Genomic DNA, 19740 nt, shown 5'->3' on the forward strand with positions numbered 1-19740 from the left:
GGACCCCAGGTCCCTTACCTCTAGGAAACGAGAGATATCCCTCTTGTCACCGACCTTCATGGCTACCACATTCTCAAACATCCAGAAGAAGGGCCGGTCGTCACCCTCCTTGGGGCGTGTGTAATTCAGCAGGTGGTAGAACTCAAAGAAGAGCCGGCCGGTGCCCTCTGAGCCCACAAAACAAGATGGCAGTGCCAGGTTCAAATCCTTCAGCCCACCCCTCCATAGTGAGACCAGTGGGTTCCCCAGGGATCACCTGACTACAGCTGATACCTTACAGTCTTCCTACCTGCAGTCTTTTGGAATGACTAAGGACATGGGCATCAGCAGTGCAGTATTTACTGGTATCTCTGGGGGACAGGATTTACTACAGACAAGGAAAGAGCCAAGAGGTAAGGTTGGCCAGAAACAAATAGTTCTTTCTTAGACCACTCCTCCTGGACCAGCACTCAGGTGACATAGGGTCAGCTGGGATACTCACCGTACAGGCCTTTCCTGGCTGGATTCACATTTGAGAGATCATTGCATGGGCTTCCACCAATCACCAAGTCAAAGGGGCCCCATTCTTCAATCTGTGAAAGAAAAACACTTAGGGGAGGGATGGAGGTGATGATGGAAGGATGCAGCCTAGGTTCCAAGCAACTATCAAGAAAACCCATTTTTTTTAAGTTTATTTATTTTGAGAAAGACAGAAAAGGGCAGAGAGAAAGAAATAGAGACAGAATTCTAAGCAGACTCCCTGCTGTCAGCACAGACCTGATTTGGGACTCGAACTCATAAACCATGAGATCATGATGTGAGCCATGATCAAGAGTCAGATGCTTAACTGACAGCATCACCCAGGTGCCCTGAGAAAACCCACTTCTAGGGGCACCAGGCTGGTTCAGTCAGTGGAATATGCGATTCTTGATCTAAGGCCTGTGGGTTCAAGCCCCACAAAGGGTGTGGAGCCAGAAAGAAAAAGAAAGAAAGAAAGAAAGAAAGAAAGAAAGAAAGAAAGAAAGAAAGAAAGGAAGGAAGGAAGGAAGGAAGGAAGGAAGGAAGGAAGGAAGGAAGGAAGGAAGAAAGAAAAGAAAGAAAGGAAAGAAAGAAAGAAAGAAAGAAAGAAAGAAAGAAAGAAAGAAAGGAAGGAAGGAAGAAAGGAGGGAGGGAGGGAGGGAGGGAAGAAAGGAAAGAAAGAAAGAAAGAAAGAAAGAAAGAAAGAAAGAAAGAACGAACGAACCCACTACTAGAATCTTGTTTGGTCATGTACTTCCCCCAACTCCATTAATGACCCAGGAAGACCTAATGCTCCAGACATGCTAAGATCTAAATCTTTATGAATAATTTCCTACTTGTGGATCTTGGTACTAGAGCTTGACGTAAACCCAGGTTCTCTCTTCTACCATAGCCCAGGGCATGGAGAAGAGGACCACATAGCCATAAGGACTTGTGGGGCTCAGTGCTGAAGGAGGAAGAGGGGGTGGGGCAGAGCCCAGCAGGGGTGCAGGCAGCCCTCACGTTTCTCTTTGTGATGTTCCTGACGTCATTCACATATTTGATGTTGCCCTCATGCTTGACAGTTCCAACAGCGATGGATTCTTCACACACTTCGGAGGCGACGTACTTCTCCACTTTGATGCCCAATTCTTTCAGGACCAAGTACCCTACAGGGCGTCAGGGACAGAAACCGTATTAGGGTTGTCCTCCATGGGGCCCTCCCTGCAGTTGATTCTAAGCCATCTCTAGAGCTCAGACCAGACCCGGCAAGGACATGGCTGTCCTCGAGAACTCGGGCAGATGGCACAGAAACCACACACTGGCCACACCAGGCTCCCTGGTTTGTGGAGTTTTATGAAGAAAATGTATGGATAACTGGCGTAGCCCACTGGCAGGATCTAGCCAAGACTCCAGCACCTACCACCCAGCACAGTCAAACACAGACACACGGACAGGAATCCTCACCAAAACCATGTTCAGAAAACTCTTAAGGTCTGGTGGCATGGCCAAGGCTCAGTCCTACTATGGGTTATCTGTGCCGACACAAACAAGTCTTTATAAGGCCCAACAGAGTGGAGAAAAGCTACCAGTAATGACCGGACCCAGTCATTAAAAGCTGTCGCTGAGTTGGGAATCTGGACACCAATGTACACACATGAAGTACAAATGATGCGAACTGCACAGCAGCTCATTTCTACTTCTTCCTGCTCTGGTAATATGGAGATGTTCCTAACAATGCATCACAGGGTGGCTTTGAGGATTAAATGAGTTAAATTGGGCCAACTTTCCAGGACCAACACGCACGTTGGCTTGTGCTCATTCTATACTTGGGCAACCTGGGGATGTGGAAGGGAACCAAGACTACAGATACTCAGAACTGCCTAATTCACCTCCAACAGATCTATGCTTATGGAATGGAAAATCACTGTCCAAGATACTTGTGCATAATACAAAATACAACACAGCTAAGATATACTTGTCTTTGAAAGGCCCAAAGGAGGGCCAGGTAGGTGAAATGGTGGGAGAGGTTTGAGGAGAGAAACAAAGAGTCAGTGGCTTTCTGAGAACAAGTGACCAACAGGTCATCCCAGGGGGTTTTCTTAGCATTGATGACGGGACACCTGGAGCAGGTGAGCATCCCTAGGTGAACTCCAAACTCACCTGTTGCAATTCCATCAAACAGGGATAAGACTCGAATGGGCCGCCTTCGGGCTGCGGGAATCGCAGGGTATAACTTGGGGGCTTCCTGCCAGGTTAAAGAAGGAGGTCATGGAGGTCAAGGTGCAGGGGGAAGACTCAACCTCTGGTGGAGGGGAGGGCTGACCTTCCTCTGAGAGTCACAAGCCCTGTGCTCTGTCTGCAGCTTCTTAGCTGGGATCCCCTCGGGAGCTCTGGCACAGAATGGCCACTCTACCCTTAGACATGAACACAGATGCGACTTTGGTACAGATACACACACACACAGAGACACGTTACCCTATCCAGGAATGACCTGGAGCCTCCCTCCATGGACTGCAGAAAGGAGCCCAGTTCCACTAAGACTTAAGAGTAAGTCACAGGCTTCCCTTCCCTCTTCAGTTCCACTAAGGCTAAGGCTTGGTTAGTTCTATAACCATTCCTTCAATCAATGAGAGGCCACGGAGGAGGGGAGAGAGAGCCCTAGAGAAGCTCGAGAACTGTGCAGAGGATGTGGTCTGAGGCTCTCAAACGCTCGTCCGGACAACGCATCTTTTCCATTAACTCTTGCCGACAGACTTCCAGAGCGCGCTTGGGGTGGGTTGGTGCTGGGGGAAGAAGCCTGTGGCTTACGTATTCGAGCCCCGTGTCGCTGGTGAAGAAGGCCTGCAGGCGCATGTTCCAGTCCTTCCGGCGCCGCAGGACGCCGTGACAGCGCTGTGGGAGGCACATGTAGCAGCTCCAGGGCTCCTGCAGCTTCGCATCTGCTGCCGTGCCTGTGCCCACCAGCACCTCCAGGCACTCCACACAGAAGCACCTGTGCCAGGTAGCCAAGGGGGGGCCGCCTTAGCCACCGGGCAGCCCTCCTACATACCCCCACCTTCCCTAGAGGGCAATGGACTGCCTGAAACCTTCCTGGGGCCCCAGTTGTGCCTCCCCAAGGGTTAGAAGGCACGGGGTCATGATCTGGGCTGCGCTAACCTCTTCCTTGGATGCCCACGCAACCTCAGCCCACAGGTTCTTTGCACAGAAAATCTCCCCACCAGAAATGGCCCATCTCCAGGGGGTCACGCCCACCCTCACAGACCTATGTTTCTTTTCTTTTTAAGGTTTGTTTATATTTGAGGAAGAGACAGCACATGAGTGGGGGTGGGGGAGGGGCAGAGAGAGGGAGACCCAGAATCCGAAGCAGGCTGACTACACGGGGCTTGAACTCGTGAGCTGTGGGATCATGACCTGAGCCAAAGATAGACGCCCAACTGACTGAGCCACCCAGGCGCCCCCTCACAGATCTGTTTCTAAAACCCATCCCTACACCCCAGTTCTACTTCCAGGACACGATGACCATGGCCCTGTGGGATACCGGCTTGGGCCCAGCACCATGGCCTCGGATCCCTCAGGGCCACAGACCAGGCCCCGCAGCCCATGGCCCATGGCCCATGCTCACCGGCAGCAGCTCGTGTTGCTGCACAGAAGCAGCTCGCGGCCCTCACAGCACACAGTGCAGTAGGACTGATAGCCATCATCGTCGTACATGTAGAACAGCTCGAGGAACCGGTCCTGGCGGCCAGAGAGAAACGCCCATGAATTCAGAGATCAGGGACCACCAGGTCCCGCTGGCTCCCTGGCTGAGGCCCTAGGACGCAGCCACAGAACAGATGACAGGTGGCTTGGTGTCCTGTCCAGGGACCCCAGCAGGGGTCTGCGTGCCGCTGCAGGATGGCCTCCCTCTGCAGCACCTAACGCTCAGAGCAGGGGTTGCACCAGAGGCTTCTCTATTGCCAACACGTGGGTGCTTTCCTCTGGGCCAGTACAGGGAAGTGCAGTGGGGAAGGGGCAGGAAAGCCCCAGGTTAGGACTTACCCGGCATGTCTGGCAGAGCCCACCCTCAAAGAGAGGGTGAAAGGACACAGGGTTTTTCCTACCGCAGGACAGACAGCTATCTGTAAGAAAGACAGGGATGCAGCTTTTGCAAGTAGGGTCACAACAGCACAGTGGAAGCCTGGAGTCTAACCGCTCTTGTTACGTACTCCATGCTGGCTAAGTAACTCCTCACGCTTTGTTCCTTTCGGCAACACTTCAAAGTCGCAGCGCCCACAGTCCCCATTCCAGAGATGGGGAGAGGCCAGAACCATAGCCCCAGGCAGGAGGTCCCGTGAGGCGGGCAGAGGCAAGGCCCAAATGGAAGACCTGAGGCAGGACACCGAGCAGGGGCCACTCTAGCAGTGGGATGTTCTTGGGAGGGCCTGGCCTGAAAACTCCCGAGACTCTTTAAAGAGGAACGTGAGGGGCTCTTGGGTGGCTCAATCGGTTAAACATCTTTTGATTTGGGCTTAGGTCATGATCTCATGGTTTGTGAGATCGACCCTGCGTTGGGGTCAGGCTGGGCACCGACAGCATGGAGTCTGCTTGGGATTCTCTCTCTCCCCTCTGATCCCCTCTCCCAGTTGTGCACGCTCTCTCTGCCCTCTCTCTCTCTCTCTCTCTCTCTCTCTCAAAATGAATAATCTTTAAAAGAAAAAATACCCATCGCTTGTCATCTGGTCATGATTTCAGGACATTGGTCCCTTCCCATTAGGATATTCTGCCTTCCCCTCATTTCAGCAGGTCAGGAATGGCCCACATCACTGACCATGTGGGCAGGGTCATTAAAGTGCCTGAGACCAAGCATCCCCAGCCAGGAAGCACAGATGGGTGACAGAGTGTTGGGGGATAGGAGGATGACGGGTCAAGGTTTCCGGGACTGTCAGGGACTGCTCCAAACCTGAGCTCTCCCCAGAGCGCTGTGGGTCAGGAGCGGTTGTTTTCCTACCCAGCACTGAGAGAACCACTCAAAAAGCTATTTGCTGACTAACGGACATCAGGCTGAGGAAGCAAGAGAGTCCATCCATCCTCACACATTCTGAATTCCTTCAGATACATTCTGGGCAATTCCAGGGGCTCGTTCCCAGCCAGGACAAATGGACCAGAGTTAGCCCGAGGGAGTGATGGTGGTGAAGTCTGTCTGCCTTTTACCTCAAATCCCATTCTGGCTCTTCACTGAGAAAGACTAAAGATGTCATAGGTCATGGTTTCGTTTGGAGTTCCCTGAGGACAAACTGCCAACCCTCCCCTTCCTACATACTCAAGGGGGTAGGATCAGTCTCTGTGAAAGTCAGACAATTCACTGCATTAAATGTAGCAACTAAGATGTCCGCACCCCAGCCCAAGGTCAAGGCACAGAGCATTAAACTCCCACAGGGCAGATAAACAGGCCAGGGTACATCCTAGCACTACTCAGGGCAAGAAGGAAGACCACTACAAAGGAGAGTGCATTACCTTCCAGGCTACCCTTGTTGTTGCTAACATCCAAAGCCATTTGTTCTGTTGAGAAAAGAGCAGATGGGACATGGCGTCAGGTAGCCTGTTACTCATCAGCTAAGCCACACTCGCTTGCTGAACGGCCCTCCGTACTGTCCCCACCCCCCCACCCCCCCACAGTGGGTGAGCTCAGGCCGCCGTACTCCTCACTGCCCCACAGTCACCTCGACTCTGGTCCTCCTCTCCTCGGTCTTTTCCATTGTTATAGCAGTTTGTCTTGAGGCGCTTGGGTGGGGGGCAGTAGTCCGAGGTGGCCGAGTCATCGGCTGTGCGTCTTCGGGTCTTGTTCTCTGGGAAAGGTGAGGAGATGGCAGCCGTGGCTGGGGTGTGGGGGCGAAGGGGGGTGCGGGGAAACCGTGACCCCAGGACAGGACCATGCCTGGGTGCCAGCCGCACCTGGGCCATGACATGGGTCCACACTGCGTGCCCAACCGCCCCTCTATGGACAAGTCAGAGGAATTCAAAATCCCTCACTCTGTATTTATTTACAGGGGTTTAAACAGCCAGGAGTATAAGAGAATACATCCCCATAGACCCAGCACCGGGAACATCAGACAAAGCCTGGCCTCTGATGTGCAGCACGCTGGCTAACAGCCACAGGTAGTGACTGAGCACTTGAGATGTGACTTGTGCTGACTCAGCAAATGCATGTTACACTTAATTTTGATGTAAATTTAACAACTGCCCATTGAAGGAGCCTGGCTGGCTCAGTAGGAAGGGCATTCTTGATCTCGGGGTCATGGAATCAAGTCCCACACGGGGTGAGGATACTTACATAAGTAACTTAAAAAAAAAAAAAAAAAACCTGCCCAATTAAGCCAACCAAACAGCTCATTTGGAACTCGGACATCTCTAAAAAATATATCACTTATTTCTAATGAAAAATTCAGCACACAAATTGAGATATCATAAGACATGTAAAAATATAGATTTAGAAAAGTCCAAACTCATATTTTATATTGACTTAGAAATGCCAAAATGTTGGAAATATTAGATTAAGTACATGATTTATATTAATTTCACCTGTTTCTTGTATTCTCTCCAACGTTGCTACCAGAACAAATTTAAATTATATTCTATGGGGCGCCTGGGTGGCGCAGTCGGTTAAGCGTCCGACTTCAGCTCAGGTCACGATCTCGTGGTCTGAGTTCGAGCCCCGCGTCAGGCTCTGGGCTGATGGCTCAGAGCCTGGAGCCTGCTTCCGATTCTGTGTCTCCCTCTCTCTCTGCCCCTCCCCCGTTCATGCTCTGTCTCTCTCTGTCCCAAAAATAAATAAACGTTGAAAAAAAAAATTAAAAAAAAAATTACATTCTATGGCCATTGTTTCTGTTTCTATACATTTCTTTCATATTTTTATTCAACCTGTAAATATCTATAAGGAGCATGGTAAAGGAAAATTATAGTCATCAGAAATCGTAAGAACCCTTTAGTGACAAAATTACATTTGACGGTGCACATACCATTAGAGTTGAGAAATTAAGGGAAAGCAGGAATCCAACTAGTGTATAGAAAAGTCTGGGAGGGTGTGCACACCCAACAACGTTAACCTGGAGGGCAGTTGTGAGGGATAGGAGTGAAGGGGTAGGTGTGAGCTCAGGTTGACTTTTTAACAGAGTGGATTTGTTCCCAGTGACCACTGTATATGCAAGAAATTGAAAGAAAGTGCAGAGAAAACAGTGCATAGTCAAAATACGGGAAGGGAGTACCGTGTTTCCTCGATTCTAACTTCCCACTGCCTGCACGACGCACCTTCGACTTATTAACCACTTATTTGTGGGGAGAGGGAAACAAAACAAAACAGAAAATACTATGTTAAACGTATGGATTGTTAAGACAAATAAAATCCTGGATTTCAGACATCTGGGATTCCTGGGAGTGACAATGTGAAACCACACCTAGAGAGGAAATACGGTGCCGGTCAAACCTTTAGCATGGATGATGCTGCTTTCTGAATGGAGGTGGCCTGTGGGGTTTGGGGAAGGGTTAAGTCTTCCCAAGTTTTCTCCAGTAAGCATAGCTTAATTATTGTTTTCCTTTTTAAACAAAAGGGCACTAATGGGGCAGCTAGGTGGCTCAAATAGTTAAACACCCATTTTGGTATCAGCTCAGGTCATGATCTCAGTTTGTGACATGAAGCCCCAAATGGGGCTCTGTGCTGCCGACAGAGCGGAGCCTGCTTGGGATTCTCTCTCCCTCTCTCTCTCTCTCTGCCCCTCTCACTCTCGCAAGTGTGCTCTCTCTGTCTCAAAATAAATATGCAAAAACTTGTAAGAGAAATTTATAAAAGGGCATCAGTGACAATTCCGTCTCGGCCTTCTATTTACTCAAGTTTCTGCAACAGACTCAATCCCAATTACGCATACGCATACTTGACCTTTAGCAAGAAGGGTAACCAGGGAAGCTGGAAAAAGCTGGCCTATTCACTTTTCCAGCTTCCCTGGCGGTTCACAGGGTGAAAGCGCTCCAGAGCTGCCAGCTTGCTGGGAAGCCGGGGTAGGGTAGGTGGCAGCAAGGGATGACTGCATTTCCCAAGACTGTCCCCACCAGCAGCTGATGGTGGGTGCTGCCCAGGGACCCAATCCCACCTGGTTGCTTGTTGTTGGGTTTGAGGCCCTCGATCCCGGTGGGCTTAAAACCCCCGTGGGCCCACTCCAACATGGGCTTCAGCTGGTCCTCCAAGGAGTCACCAGGATTGCTGGGGAAGGTTTTGCCAGCCCGCACCCTGGCTTTCTGTGGAGATAAAGAGGCGGGATGAACAGGAGGGGTGGATGCTTGCCAGGCCACACCCAGGGATTCACCCAGCGGGGGCCTGCATTCCTCTTCACACTGGCCCCTTTCATAGCCTAGCAGCTGTCCTGGGCTATGGTATGAGACTGGGGTTGGGGGGGGGGGGTGCCTGTGTACGGAGACAGGCAGGAGGCCATGCAGAGAATGAAGTCTCTCCATGCAGGCACCAAAGAGCATCTCTTCCCCATTGGGCTTTGAGTGGTCAGCTCCCTCTCAGAGGCCAGAGGATCAGAATTAGCTCTGTCACTTTTAGATATAGGAGAGGCATCAGCCACAGCACAGTCTCATTGCCTCTAAGAAAGCTCCAGATTTCTTGTGTTTTTTTTCCCCAATGAAGCTGGGGAGACATCAAGTGTTAAGTCCTATTACAGAAGCACTATGATGTTTTACAGGTCATATAAGCACAAAGCCTGGCTCACAAATGCTGGACCGAGGCCACTGGCCATTTTCTTTCCACGTCAAGGTAAAGGGAATGACAGCCTGATGGATCCCCCACAGACAAGGGGAAGAGGCCTCAGCTGCTCTCCAGCAGCTTTTGAGGCTCTGGAAAAGCTCGACAGATAGGAATATGGTCTCCCACCTCCCAGTGCTCTTCCCCCCTCTAGCAGTACACGGAGAAGGGGGCATAGAGCCGGGAAGGCATGGAAGTCTCAAATCCCTTCCTTTTCTTCTCAATCATCAGGCTACTGTCATATTTGCACGCACTTCATGTGTCCCCTCCACGCTAGCACTGGCTATGCTGTGGCCTGAGCTGGCTTTCTGTACGTCACTTGCTTTAACTCTGCTCTTGGGTCCAGACCCCCACCACCCACTACCATGTTACCTCCAGAGCATGGTACATGGCCTTCCTGTAAGACACCAGCTTATTGAAGGTCGCCAGGTTAAAGTGCTGGCTGAACAGCCCCAGGGCCACTAGCTTATCTGCAGACACCTGAAAGAGAAAGCCATCATCAACACCCGTCTGCAGCCTGTATCTCTCCCGGGCTTATTCCTGGGGATCATGTTCACAGACTGAAAAGGAGGTTAGAGAAAGTAGAAAACAGAACTGGTACACAGCCTCTGACACACCCTATAGCCAGAAGCACAGTGAACATGACACTCCAAATGGGAGAAAGTAGGATTCTCCAAATGGAGGATGCGCCCTGTATTTGTGTTATGTGCTGAGACCAAATGACCCACAGGTCCCTGGTGTGGGCCCCATCTCAGTGTTGACACGCACAGTGGACGTTCCAATATTGGTGCTTTTGTACATGTCCTTCCCTCCTTCATGAGCATGACAAATGACAGCTGAGATTAACTATTTAGCCTTTTATTAAGGGAATTTAATGTACATGTTTAGAGAATAGTGTGGCAAAAGTAAGCACTTTCTAGTTATGTTGATTTGTTGATATGTGCCTTCCATTGGGGCTAAATACCCATATATTCCCCAAGTCTCCAGGGCCTGCATGAACTAATCAGGCCGCCAAAGGGAGGGGATGAAACTCCTGTCCCGGGATGCTGATTAGCACTGAAAGACAGGTGATGTCTGGTTCCCCACAGCGCACGCTCTCTGTCGTGCCAACTTCCGTTTTGCACTTATACCTCTAATCCTGACCTTCCATGACAGGGAATTGCCACCACGTATAAAAAACTGGCCAGGGGGCGGGGACGAGGCTGCTGAGTGGATCAGTCGCCTAAGCGTCCTATTCTTGATTTGGGCTCAGGTCACGATGTCAATTTTTGAGTTGAGTTCCGCGTCAGGCTCTGTGCTTACACTGCAGAACCTGCTTATGATTCTCTTGACAACTCTCTTTCTGCCCCTCCCCACTTGAGTTCTCTCTCTGTCTCAAAATAAGCTTTCAAAAAAAAGCATTTAAAAGAAACTAGGGGTCGGTGTGATTGTACATTGAAAACACCAGTGCTGTTCCCAGTCCTGAACTGCTCTATTGCATGCAATGTGTACCCCAAACACCAAGACGTGCACTGCAACCCTATCCTATAATGCTAGTAGCCCCCCCACATCATCTTACTAACATCAGACCAGCCTTGCAGAGCTCAATTTGTGTCTCACTGGGCCAAAGCAGTTACAAACAATCCTTGCTGCTTCATTTCACAGAACTCATAGCCCACGTCCTTCAGTTAGAGGCTTCAGGGAGAGCACAAGCCCAGGACATTTGTTGACCTGCTCCCTCTGCTGGTCAAACAGAGTACCTACGTGTATTCTGCCTACGAGGGGGACTCCAAATCCTGCTCGTCCTGCCTATTGGGAATTTCAACATGTTTATGGCAAATGATCCCGAGGAAGCCCAAATCGTGGGAAAAAACAGAACCTCAACTTGATGCTGAATCCCACAGATGTACTGAATGGCCCTCCATTACCACATCTGCCTCCATCCCAGCCCAGCTTGTTGTTGTTCCTCATCTAACCTCTGGACGTGCTGAAGGTTGGACTAACATTTTGGAAAGAGACCATCCCAGGCAAAGTATTGCCTACACTATTCTCATCAAAACCTGAGATCTCATAGTGTGCTTTGGACAGGTAAGAAATCAAAAGTGCCTGATTCATGCCCAACACAGCTATTGTCCCACAGACTCTCATCAAGAAAGAACATAAAGTGGTTAATGTCAGCAACAACAGAGGCGTCTGTGTGGCTCTGTCGGTTAAGCATCCGAGTTCCGCTCAGGTTGTGATCTCGCGGTGCGTGGGTTCAAGCCCGTGTCAAGTTCTGTGCTGACAGCTCAGAACCTGGAGCCTGCTTCAGAATCTGCATCTCCCTCTCTCTCTGCCCCTCCCCTGTTCCCACTCTATCTCTCTATCTCTCAAAAATAAAATAAACATTAGATATATATATCAGCAACAAAAAGAACATAATCATGTTAATCATATCAAAATTTGATATATATATATAATCTATATATAAAACATTAGATGATATATATATCATCAGCAACAAAAAGAACATAATCAACAAACTCTGAAGTCGGTACTCTGAGTTGAACTTTTTCAGAACTGTCACCAGGTGACCCTAGGCCCAGCCAGACATGCTCCTCCCCACATGCCTCCAGGGCTAAATGATGCTCAGAGGCAGAGACCACCCTTCCTGTCTCTTCTAAGGTTCTCCAAAGATCTTTGAGGGTGCTTACCCAAGTGGCCATTCCCAATTCCACAGGAATCCATAAAAAGTAAAAAAGAGAGCACAAGTGGCCACAAATGGATTCAGAGAACGTTCCAGCTTTTTGTCTCCTAGAAGAGCACACAGAGCTCTAAGCCCCATGAGACCCTAAATGTGTGTTTATGCTATTTAACAAGAAATTTTTATCCTTCCTAGACATACTGAGTCAAATAGCCTCATCCATCTGGAGAAAGCAATCACGGGCCTTTTATCATAAAACATCAAGTGTACAAGGAAGGGAGGAAAACACTGCAGGTCTGTGGCCTGGGAGCCTGCCTTGCACTGGACTCACCTCGGAGAATTTGCCGTCACCAAACCACTGGACCCACCGCATGCCGGACATGGCCTGTCGCTTAGAGGTGGCCTTCCATGACACCACCATAGCAGGCCACCAGGAGAAGCCCTTGATCTTTCCCCACACAAGGTCCCCTATTCCAAACTCCTTCCCATCCTAGAAGGAAAAACCACAAGAAAGAATCCCAATGAGACAGATTGCCTGGGCCAAGGAAAGTCCTGCCCACTCCACTGACCCCAATGGCCACTGCCTGAGGGACCAACTTGGGGCTCCCTCCAAAGTGCCCAGCATGGGGGCCCCTGGGAGCCTAGGTACAACCTCGGCTCAGGTCATGATCTCCATCTCCTGGTGATTTGGAGCCCCGCAGGCTCTCTGCTGTCAGCGTGGAGCCCACTTTAGATCCTCTGTCCCCCTCTCCCTGCCTCTTCCCCCATGCTCTCATGGGGTCTCTCTCAAAAATAAATATTAAAAAACAAGTGCCCAGCTGAGAGGCGCTTGATCTTGAGGCTGTGAGTTTGAACCCCACGTTGGGTGCAAGGATCACTTTAAAAAAATTAAAACTATGAGTTTGAACCCCTTGAAAATAAGGGACCAGTTTGGTTATTTGATAGGAACATGGGATTATATTAGATTTACAACATTTCACAAATACATTTAACCTAGTATCTAGGAATGAAAGTTGCTGACTGAAAACTCACAGAACATAACATTAGAGTAAATAATGACAATCACTGGGTATTCCCACCACAGGCCATTACACAGGTTATTACAAAGGCATTGAAATGCAAAAAAAAAAAATATGGACGTTTGCACATAAAAAGCTTACCATAAAATGTGAGATGCCCATGAAAACAAGTTATGAAAATATACCTATAGTCTGATATACATAAGAAAAAAAGGTTATCTACATGATATATGCAGACACGTATGTATATATGCAGCAATGCTGGAGTGAAATAAATGAGCCCAACTGGTTAATTATGAACTCTACACTAGATGGGTTATAGACAAGAAAGTGAGACAACTCCAGTTCCTAATAAGTGAAAATGGCTGGTCTCCAATTGTACGTAAAACAGGATGAACAGAAGCATGTACAAACAGGGTACACTTATTTGGGGGTACAAATGTGATGTTCGGGAAGTCAATTAGGTGTTTGAATTATGTCTGGCAGATAAGCAGGGTGAAGGAAGGACTGGTGCATATGGAAAAGAAATTCAAATATTAGAATAGATGTGACCAAAAAAAGACGTGGGAGTAGGCTCCTCTGGGTGAGTGGCTGCCCTTCCCTACTACGTAGGGCCTTCCCAGTGGTACCTGATACTCGGTGTTGTCGGCATCTGTCCCCTCCGCGTCCACCTGCGGGGACTCCAAGCTCTCCTGCTGGCTGTCCTGGGCCAGGCGGGCGTAGGGCGTACTGCTGCTCTGGGGCATCACATCATCATCTGTGAGGTCAATGGTGAGGTAGGGGCTGGCGGGGGACGGCCACGGTGTGCCTGCCAAGGATACTGTCCGCCGCCTCAGGGACTGTGGACAGAAGGACACAGATCTTGGGCCACAGCAAACCAGGCAGGTGACCGGAGACCGGTGGTCCCCCCAGTTGGATCCCGGGCAAGCCTGAAGCGTGAAGGTGTAAGTTGAGAACAGACACCACCAAGGATGGTTTTCCAGGAACGAGTGAGCACCCCTTGAGTGGTGGGAAAAAGCAACCTCCATCAGAACAGGGACAGAATCATGACAGATAGGACAAAGGCAGAGTAAGCATGAGTGATGTCTAGAGACTCCAGAGCCAAGCTCAGAGAGGGCCACTGGTTTCCTTAAATGCTTATTGTGTGCCCAGCCTTGCAACAGGAGTGGAGAATTGTTGTGGCCACCGGGGTTGCCTCAAGACAGTCAGTGAAGAAATAGCGAGACAAAACAGTTCTGGAGTCAGTGGAGTTGAACTCATTCCCAAGGAGGAGCAAGAACCCAGTCAACAGGGAATTCTCACATTCCACCAGGGTTCCATCCAGGATCAGGCCAGGAGAGAAGCTTACCCAGCACCCGGGAGCGAAAGGAAAGGCAAGACCCTGAAAAGGTGCTGAGTGTGAGGAACAGATATAGGTTAAACGCCGGCTGCTTTCAGTGGCACAGTGACAGAGGCGGATCTTCCACTTAAGAGACTGGGGGTGTCCGGGGAACCAACCCTGGTAGCTGAGAACTCCACGGGGGACTCATCCACGTGACTGCGGCCCTGCCGGCCTCGGGTGGAGCGTGGGGAGGGCCTGTGCCTCTCACGGCTGGAGGCATTGTTGTTATTTCGGGTTCGGACCTGGAAGCAAGAGAGGATAAGCAGGAGGCCTTTGGTGACTACAGGCATGGAGTTTCAGACTTGAGGGGTCGCCTGAGGTCCCCAGAAGTGAAGAGGTGGGTAAGCAGGGAAGGACTCTGGGCTGAAAGGATCTCCCCCAGAAACTCCCCTGTTACTGGGGGAAGGGGTAGGGTGCCAGCAGGGCTGCCGATGGTCCACAGCAGATCCCGCACTGCCCGTCAGAGGCAACTGGCACCTGCAGATTGAATGGAAAATAACATCCAGTTTACCCCAAACCAAACATTTTGTCCCCCCAAAGCATTAGAGTGACTGTTGTCTTCTTCTGGAAGGTAGTGGATCAAGCAGCTGGATGAGAAGCCCTTAGGCTCCTTTCTCAAAGTGGCATGAACTTGGGTGGTGCACAATTCCTGTATTCGAATCCTGCACGCAAGAATCAATGTTTAACCTTGGGTTAGTTACCAGATCCTTCTGTCCTCTGTAATGGGGATGACCTCCATCGTACTCTGGGGGAGATTGTAAACTAGACCCGCCACGGTCCTCGAGCGTCAGCCTGTTCTCTAATGGGGTGGGAGGCCACTAGCAACGATCGCCTACCCATTTCCACACCACACACTAAGTCACAGACTCCACTTACAGAAATGAGTCCCCGAGGGAATAGGCATTTGAGCCATTCACCTACAAACTAGCAGTCTCGGGCACTTGCAGCCAGGAGTGTCCGAAAAGAGCTGAAACACTACCACGGGAGAGAAGACCTTCACTGACTATCCGTGAGCCTTGCTGTCATTCTCCACTTTCAAAACATGTATTCACCTCTCTCTCCAAAGTTCTCTCTGGAGGATGCAAGACCATTTTTTGGTTTTGTGTGTGTGTGTGTGTGTGTGTGTGTGTGTGTGTGTGTGTTTATGCAGGCCTATGTCTGGTTGGAAGTGCCTGGGCTCGGAAGTGGGGGACTTACAGCTGGGCTTTCAGACCGAGTCCTGGTTTCACGGAAGAGTTTTGGCATCACTGGGGTGTCAGAGCCATCCCCGTCTTCCCCTTCGCCATCTCCATCACCCGTCAGATCCTTTATGAATGAAAGCATTATGAACTTTAAATGTTATCAAAAGGTGACATAACCCCAAACGGTTTAAGAATGAAAAGTCAATCATACTGAAAACAATACTGGCCCAAGTTACCTGGAAATATTTTCAAAATATTTTGTTCCAATAAGACATTACAGTGGCTTACCCTGGGGATCACAAATTCAAGACATGATCAAAAACGAAAACCCCTGGGGCGCCTGGGTGGCTCGGTCGGTTGAGTGTCTGACTTCAGCTCAGGTCATGATCTCACGGTCCATGAGTTCAAGCCCCACGTCGGGCTCTGTGCTGACAGCTCAGAGCTTGGAGCCTGCTTCAGATTCTCCATCTCCCTCTCTCTCTGCCCCTCCCCCCTCTTCTCAAAAATAAATACACACTAAAAAAAACACACACACACAAAAAACAGTGGAATCAGAAAATCTAAGACACAGTATGAATGCAATCTGGATCTGCACCTTGGGGAGACTGATTTGGCTAGGACTAATAGGGAGAGCTGGTCAATTTGCACAATTAAGTGGGAGAAATCAAAGGCTCAAAGGAGATGCTTCTTGATACAAGGACCAGGAAGAAATGGCACCAATGAACCAATGAAGAACCCCTAGAACATGTCCCATGCTGCACAGCAAAACCCAAAAACCTGTGCACTGGTAAGCAGCCTGAGTTTTGGATGTAATAGTAAGAACTTGATTTTTTCACTTCACTTGCCAATTTTGAGGCCTTGAGTGAGTCCATTTCACTCTTTAAAACTGTAACAGTACTGGGGTGCCTGGGTGGCTCAGTCGGTTAAGCGGCCGACTTCGGCTCAGGTCATGATCTCGTGGTCCGTGAGTTCAAGCCCCGCGTCAAGCTCTGGGCTGATGGCTTGGAGCCTGGAGCCTGTTTCCGATTCTGTGTCTCCCTCTCTCTCTCTGCCCCTCCCCCGTTCATGCTCTGTCTCTCTCTGTCCCAAAAATAAATAAAAAACGTTGAAAAAAAAAAAAAAGAGAATCAAGCAACGCAGGCCTCACTCAAGGCCAGACTCAGAGGAAATGCTCAGGCCGGAGGTTCCATTGCCACTCCTGCTGATGGTCCACCAGAGCTAAAACAGGTGTCCTGAGCACCCAGTCCCAAATATCCACACAGCTCTTATGCTCATCCTCTGGGCGTCCACTGGTTGCCCTCCAGCAGAACAGAAGCCGTGCGAATGTGAATTTACACTTGCCCGTAACTTTGTCCCCAACGCTGGACACCAGCTCTTTCAAAAAAGTAACCAAATTGGGAAAAAAAAAACAACCCAACTCTACTATGACTAATAAGAACAAGAAAGGCATAAATGTCGGGAATAAAAAAAAATTATGGGAAGACTCTAAGGTGGAAAAAAAATTGATCAAGTAGAAACCTTGACTTTGCAGCAGCCGTTAAAAGACATTGCAATGATTGTTAGAAGTCCCCTAAGGCAAGTTCTTTCCAACGTGAGGGGAAAAAAATCCTTGAGGCCACATAACCCTGAGATCAAAACCAGACACAAATATATTCCAAGAAATAAAAAAAAAAATCACACATCCACTTTATTCATGAATAGATGTGAAAGGAAATCAGATTGAAAACACACCACAAACAAGTTGGGCTCATTCCAGGAATAAAAGGAGCGATTTTACTACATTAAAACTTTATCAATGTAATTGGATCCTCCGGACTGGGAAAATGAGAATTTCAGAAATATGCTGGGAAGCATTTAGTAAAAAACTTTAAAATGGAGTAAAATTAATGTTTATGATTAAAAAAAAAAGACTTGGCACGTAGCAGAAAATGCCTTCATGCATGAGGTTGTTCAAAGCCCTCTGTGTGCTTAGCAGTTTTCAAATCCGTCACTCAACAAGTATTTACTGGATGCCACTCAAGGGAATTCCCGAATCCTGCACAAGGGACGTGAGGACACATACCTGAGTATAACTTAGCAGACTGGAGACCTCCCTCTTGGACAGTCGTGAGCTTGATCTTCGGCCTGGAGAAAAGAACCGGTCTTGTCTTTTGTGGAAGGGCCAGCCTCCGGGCCGGGGGGCAGCCGTGTCTTCCCTCGCTGACCTGCTGTCCCCTGTAGTCTCCTCTCTGGGTTGGGGGCAGAGATCTCTCTAGACCCACTGGCATCCTCAGAGGGTTAACTGAGCCCCTCAGGATCTGATTTCCCTTCAATGTATTCCTAAGGCAACAGGGCACAGGGCCAGGCACATAATAGGACCCAAAACAATGACTGAAGGTACTCAGCAGGAAAGGCATCAATTTCCTTCCAGAATTATGGCCACCAACTGCAAGTAATGAACAGTCCAGTGCCTGCCATATCGGCCACATTTCAAGTACTCGCACGTGGCTAGTGGCTATTCTAGCGCACCACGCCGAAACAGAACACTTCACCCTCGCAGAGTGTTCTATTGGACGGCACAGCTCTAGAGGATTTCAACAGGATGGGACAATACAGGCGTTTCCAAACCAGCTGGGTCAGGAAATCTCAGTGGGGTGGATCTCAGGTGATGTGATCCAGAACTGTGGAGGGGAGGGGCAGGGAGGGCAGGATGGCAAAGGAAGCAAGCCTCGGATCCTCCCCCACATATGTGGCAAGTGTCTTCTCGCCACATAATCACCTGCAAGGGGAGAGGGGTCCCTCTGCAGAAGAGCCAAAGACACCAGGCTACGCTGCAACCCCATCATGACTGGGAAAAGGACAGGGGTCATCATCCCGGGGTTACCTCCTCAGAGTCCCAGCTGAGGGGAGAGGAGAAGGGGGGCAAGGGCTGTGGGCAGGGATGAGAAACGGGCTGGGCTCTGCCTCCATCCATTTCTCTTTCCTGGGAGATGTGGCGGGGCTTGTCAGAGACCAGAGCCTCTCCCCACAACCTGCCTCGAGCCTGCTCGGAGGCTCATGTCCCAGCTGCAGGGCCTGTCCCACCCCTCCTCCCCACTAGCCCGGCCACCTCTGATCTCCGGGGTGCTGATAGCCTCCAGGATGGGGGGTGAGGGCGCATCCTTGGAGTCAGAAGACTGGTCGCTGCAGCCCCCGTTAGTGATGATGGAGTCTTCCCTCCCGCTGGCGTCCTCCTCTCTGTTGAGTTGTCTGGTGTCTCCCTTCATTGTTTCCTGCAGGAGGGCCAGAATAGGTAGGGTAGCAGGGAAACAAGGGCACAAGGGGGCAGCACACCCCAAACCTCCCACCAATGGCTCTACGTCCTCAGGCCAAGGGAGGCCCCTTGACATATTCTCCGGGTGATACTCCTACCCAAGGACCCCACCCAGGCTGCCCCCCCCCCACCCCATAGCCTGCCCCCCTCACCAAACTCGGAGGCTCAGGACTTGGTTCCATGTGGCCAGGCGGCCCGAAGGCTCAGACACCAGCACCCAGGACAGAGGAGGGGGCTGGGCTGTGGTCTGAGGCTTAGGCTGTTCTGTGCAATTAGCCGGCCACTTCAAACAATGCCATTTAGGACCCGCCTGCCCGGGTCTGCCTGCAGCCAGCCTTGGTCCCCTCTGCCCCTGGCCCCCTCTCCCTGCCCAGCCTCCGCAGGGCCTCAGGAAGCCAGTGCATTATTTTCCCTCCTGACCCCTTTGTTTGCTCTCTCCCTTCCCCTCAATCTCCAGGTCCTCTTCCCACCCGCCCCCTCCTCCCCCACAGAACAGCTTCTCTCCTCTCCATGGCAGCACAAGCCCCGCCCCACCCCAACCTCAGGGGCCCATTGGTCTGCTGGCCTGTCGCTCACTCCCCTCCTCCCTCACCAGCTGGGGCTCAGAGTCCCAAGTTCCCAAGAAGGGAAAGGATGGAGGAGCACAGGCAAAGGACTGGGGCAGTTAACAAGGGGCATGCTCCCCATCTGCTCCAGCCTCACCCCACCTCTGGGCCTTTGTCTCCCCACTGCTGCCTGTCCTGGTAACTGCATCATCACCAGGCTATTCAGCTCAGACCAGCTCAGGCCAGGTCCTCGCTGAAGGTTTGAAGGGCTGTGCGACCTTCATCCTGGTCTTCAACAGATGTTGGCTGCAAGAGCGTGCACCTTTCATTTACGCCTATTAATGTGATTGTGGGCCCATTTTATAGAAAAGGAAAACTGACACACAGGCAGGATTAAGTCTCCAAGG

At 50.3% G+C, this 19740-nt stretch overlaps 1 protein-coding gene across 12 annotated transcripts in view; it reads right to left on the reverse strand.

Annotated features, from left to right (window-relative positions):
• DNMT3B (DNA methyltransferase 3 beta) overlaps positions 1-19740 on the reverse strand; it is a 42128-nt gene that overhangs the window by 8096 nt on the left and 14292 nt on the right. For 9 of the 12 annotated variants that reach the window (XM_053200081.1, XM_053200083.1, XM_053200082.1 and 6 more), the window contains 17 exons: positions 18585-18747; positions 17559-17620; positions 15513-15620; positions 14432-14557; positions 13564-13773; positions 12247-12405; positions 9626-9733; positions 8601-8745; positions 6180-6305; positions 5974-6018; positions 4519-4598; positions 4103-4215; positions 3289-3472; positions 2641-2725; positions 1501-1646; positions 482-572; positions 19-167 (listed from right to left, as the gene is read on the reverse strand). In XM_053200081.1, the coding sequence (XP_053056056.1) occupies positions 19-167; positions 482-572; positions 1501-1646; positions 2641-2725; positions 3289-3472; positions 4103-4215; positions 4519-4598; positions 5974-6018; positions 6180-6305; positions 8601-8745; positions 9626-9733; positions 12247-12405; positions 13564-13773; positions 14432-14557; positions 15513-15620; positions 17559-17620; positions 18585-18741 (2094 nt within the window). In that variant the 5' untranslated portion in view covers positions 18742-18747. Of the gene's footprint in view, positions 1-18; positions 168-481; positions 573-1500; positions 1647-2640; positions 2726-3288; positions 3473-4102; positions 4216-4518; positions 4599-5973; positions 6019-6179; positions 6306-8600; positions 8746-9625; positions 9734-12246; positions 12406-13563; positions 13774-14431; positions 14558-15512; positions 15621-17558; positions 17621-18584; positions 18748-18940; positions 19185-19740 lie in introns of those variants that run through there. The other 3 variants (XM_053200080.1, XM_027069851.2, XM_027069849.2) reach the window with 2 other exon arrangements.

This window comes from Acinonyx jubatus, chromosome A3 (genome assembly GCF_027475565.1).
Source record: "Acinonyx jubatus isolate Ajub_Pintada_27869175 chromosome A3, VMU_Ajub_asm_v1.0, whole genome shotgun sequence".
NCBI classification, from domain to species: domain Eukaryota; kingdom Metazoa; phylum Chordata; class Mammalia; order Carnivora; family Felidae; genus Acinonyx; species Acinonyx jubatus.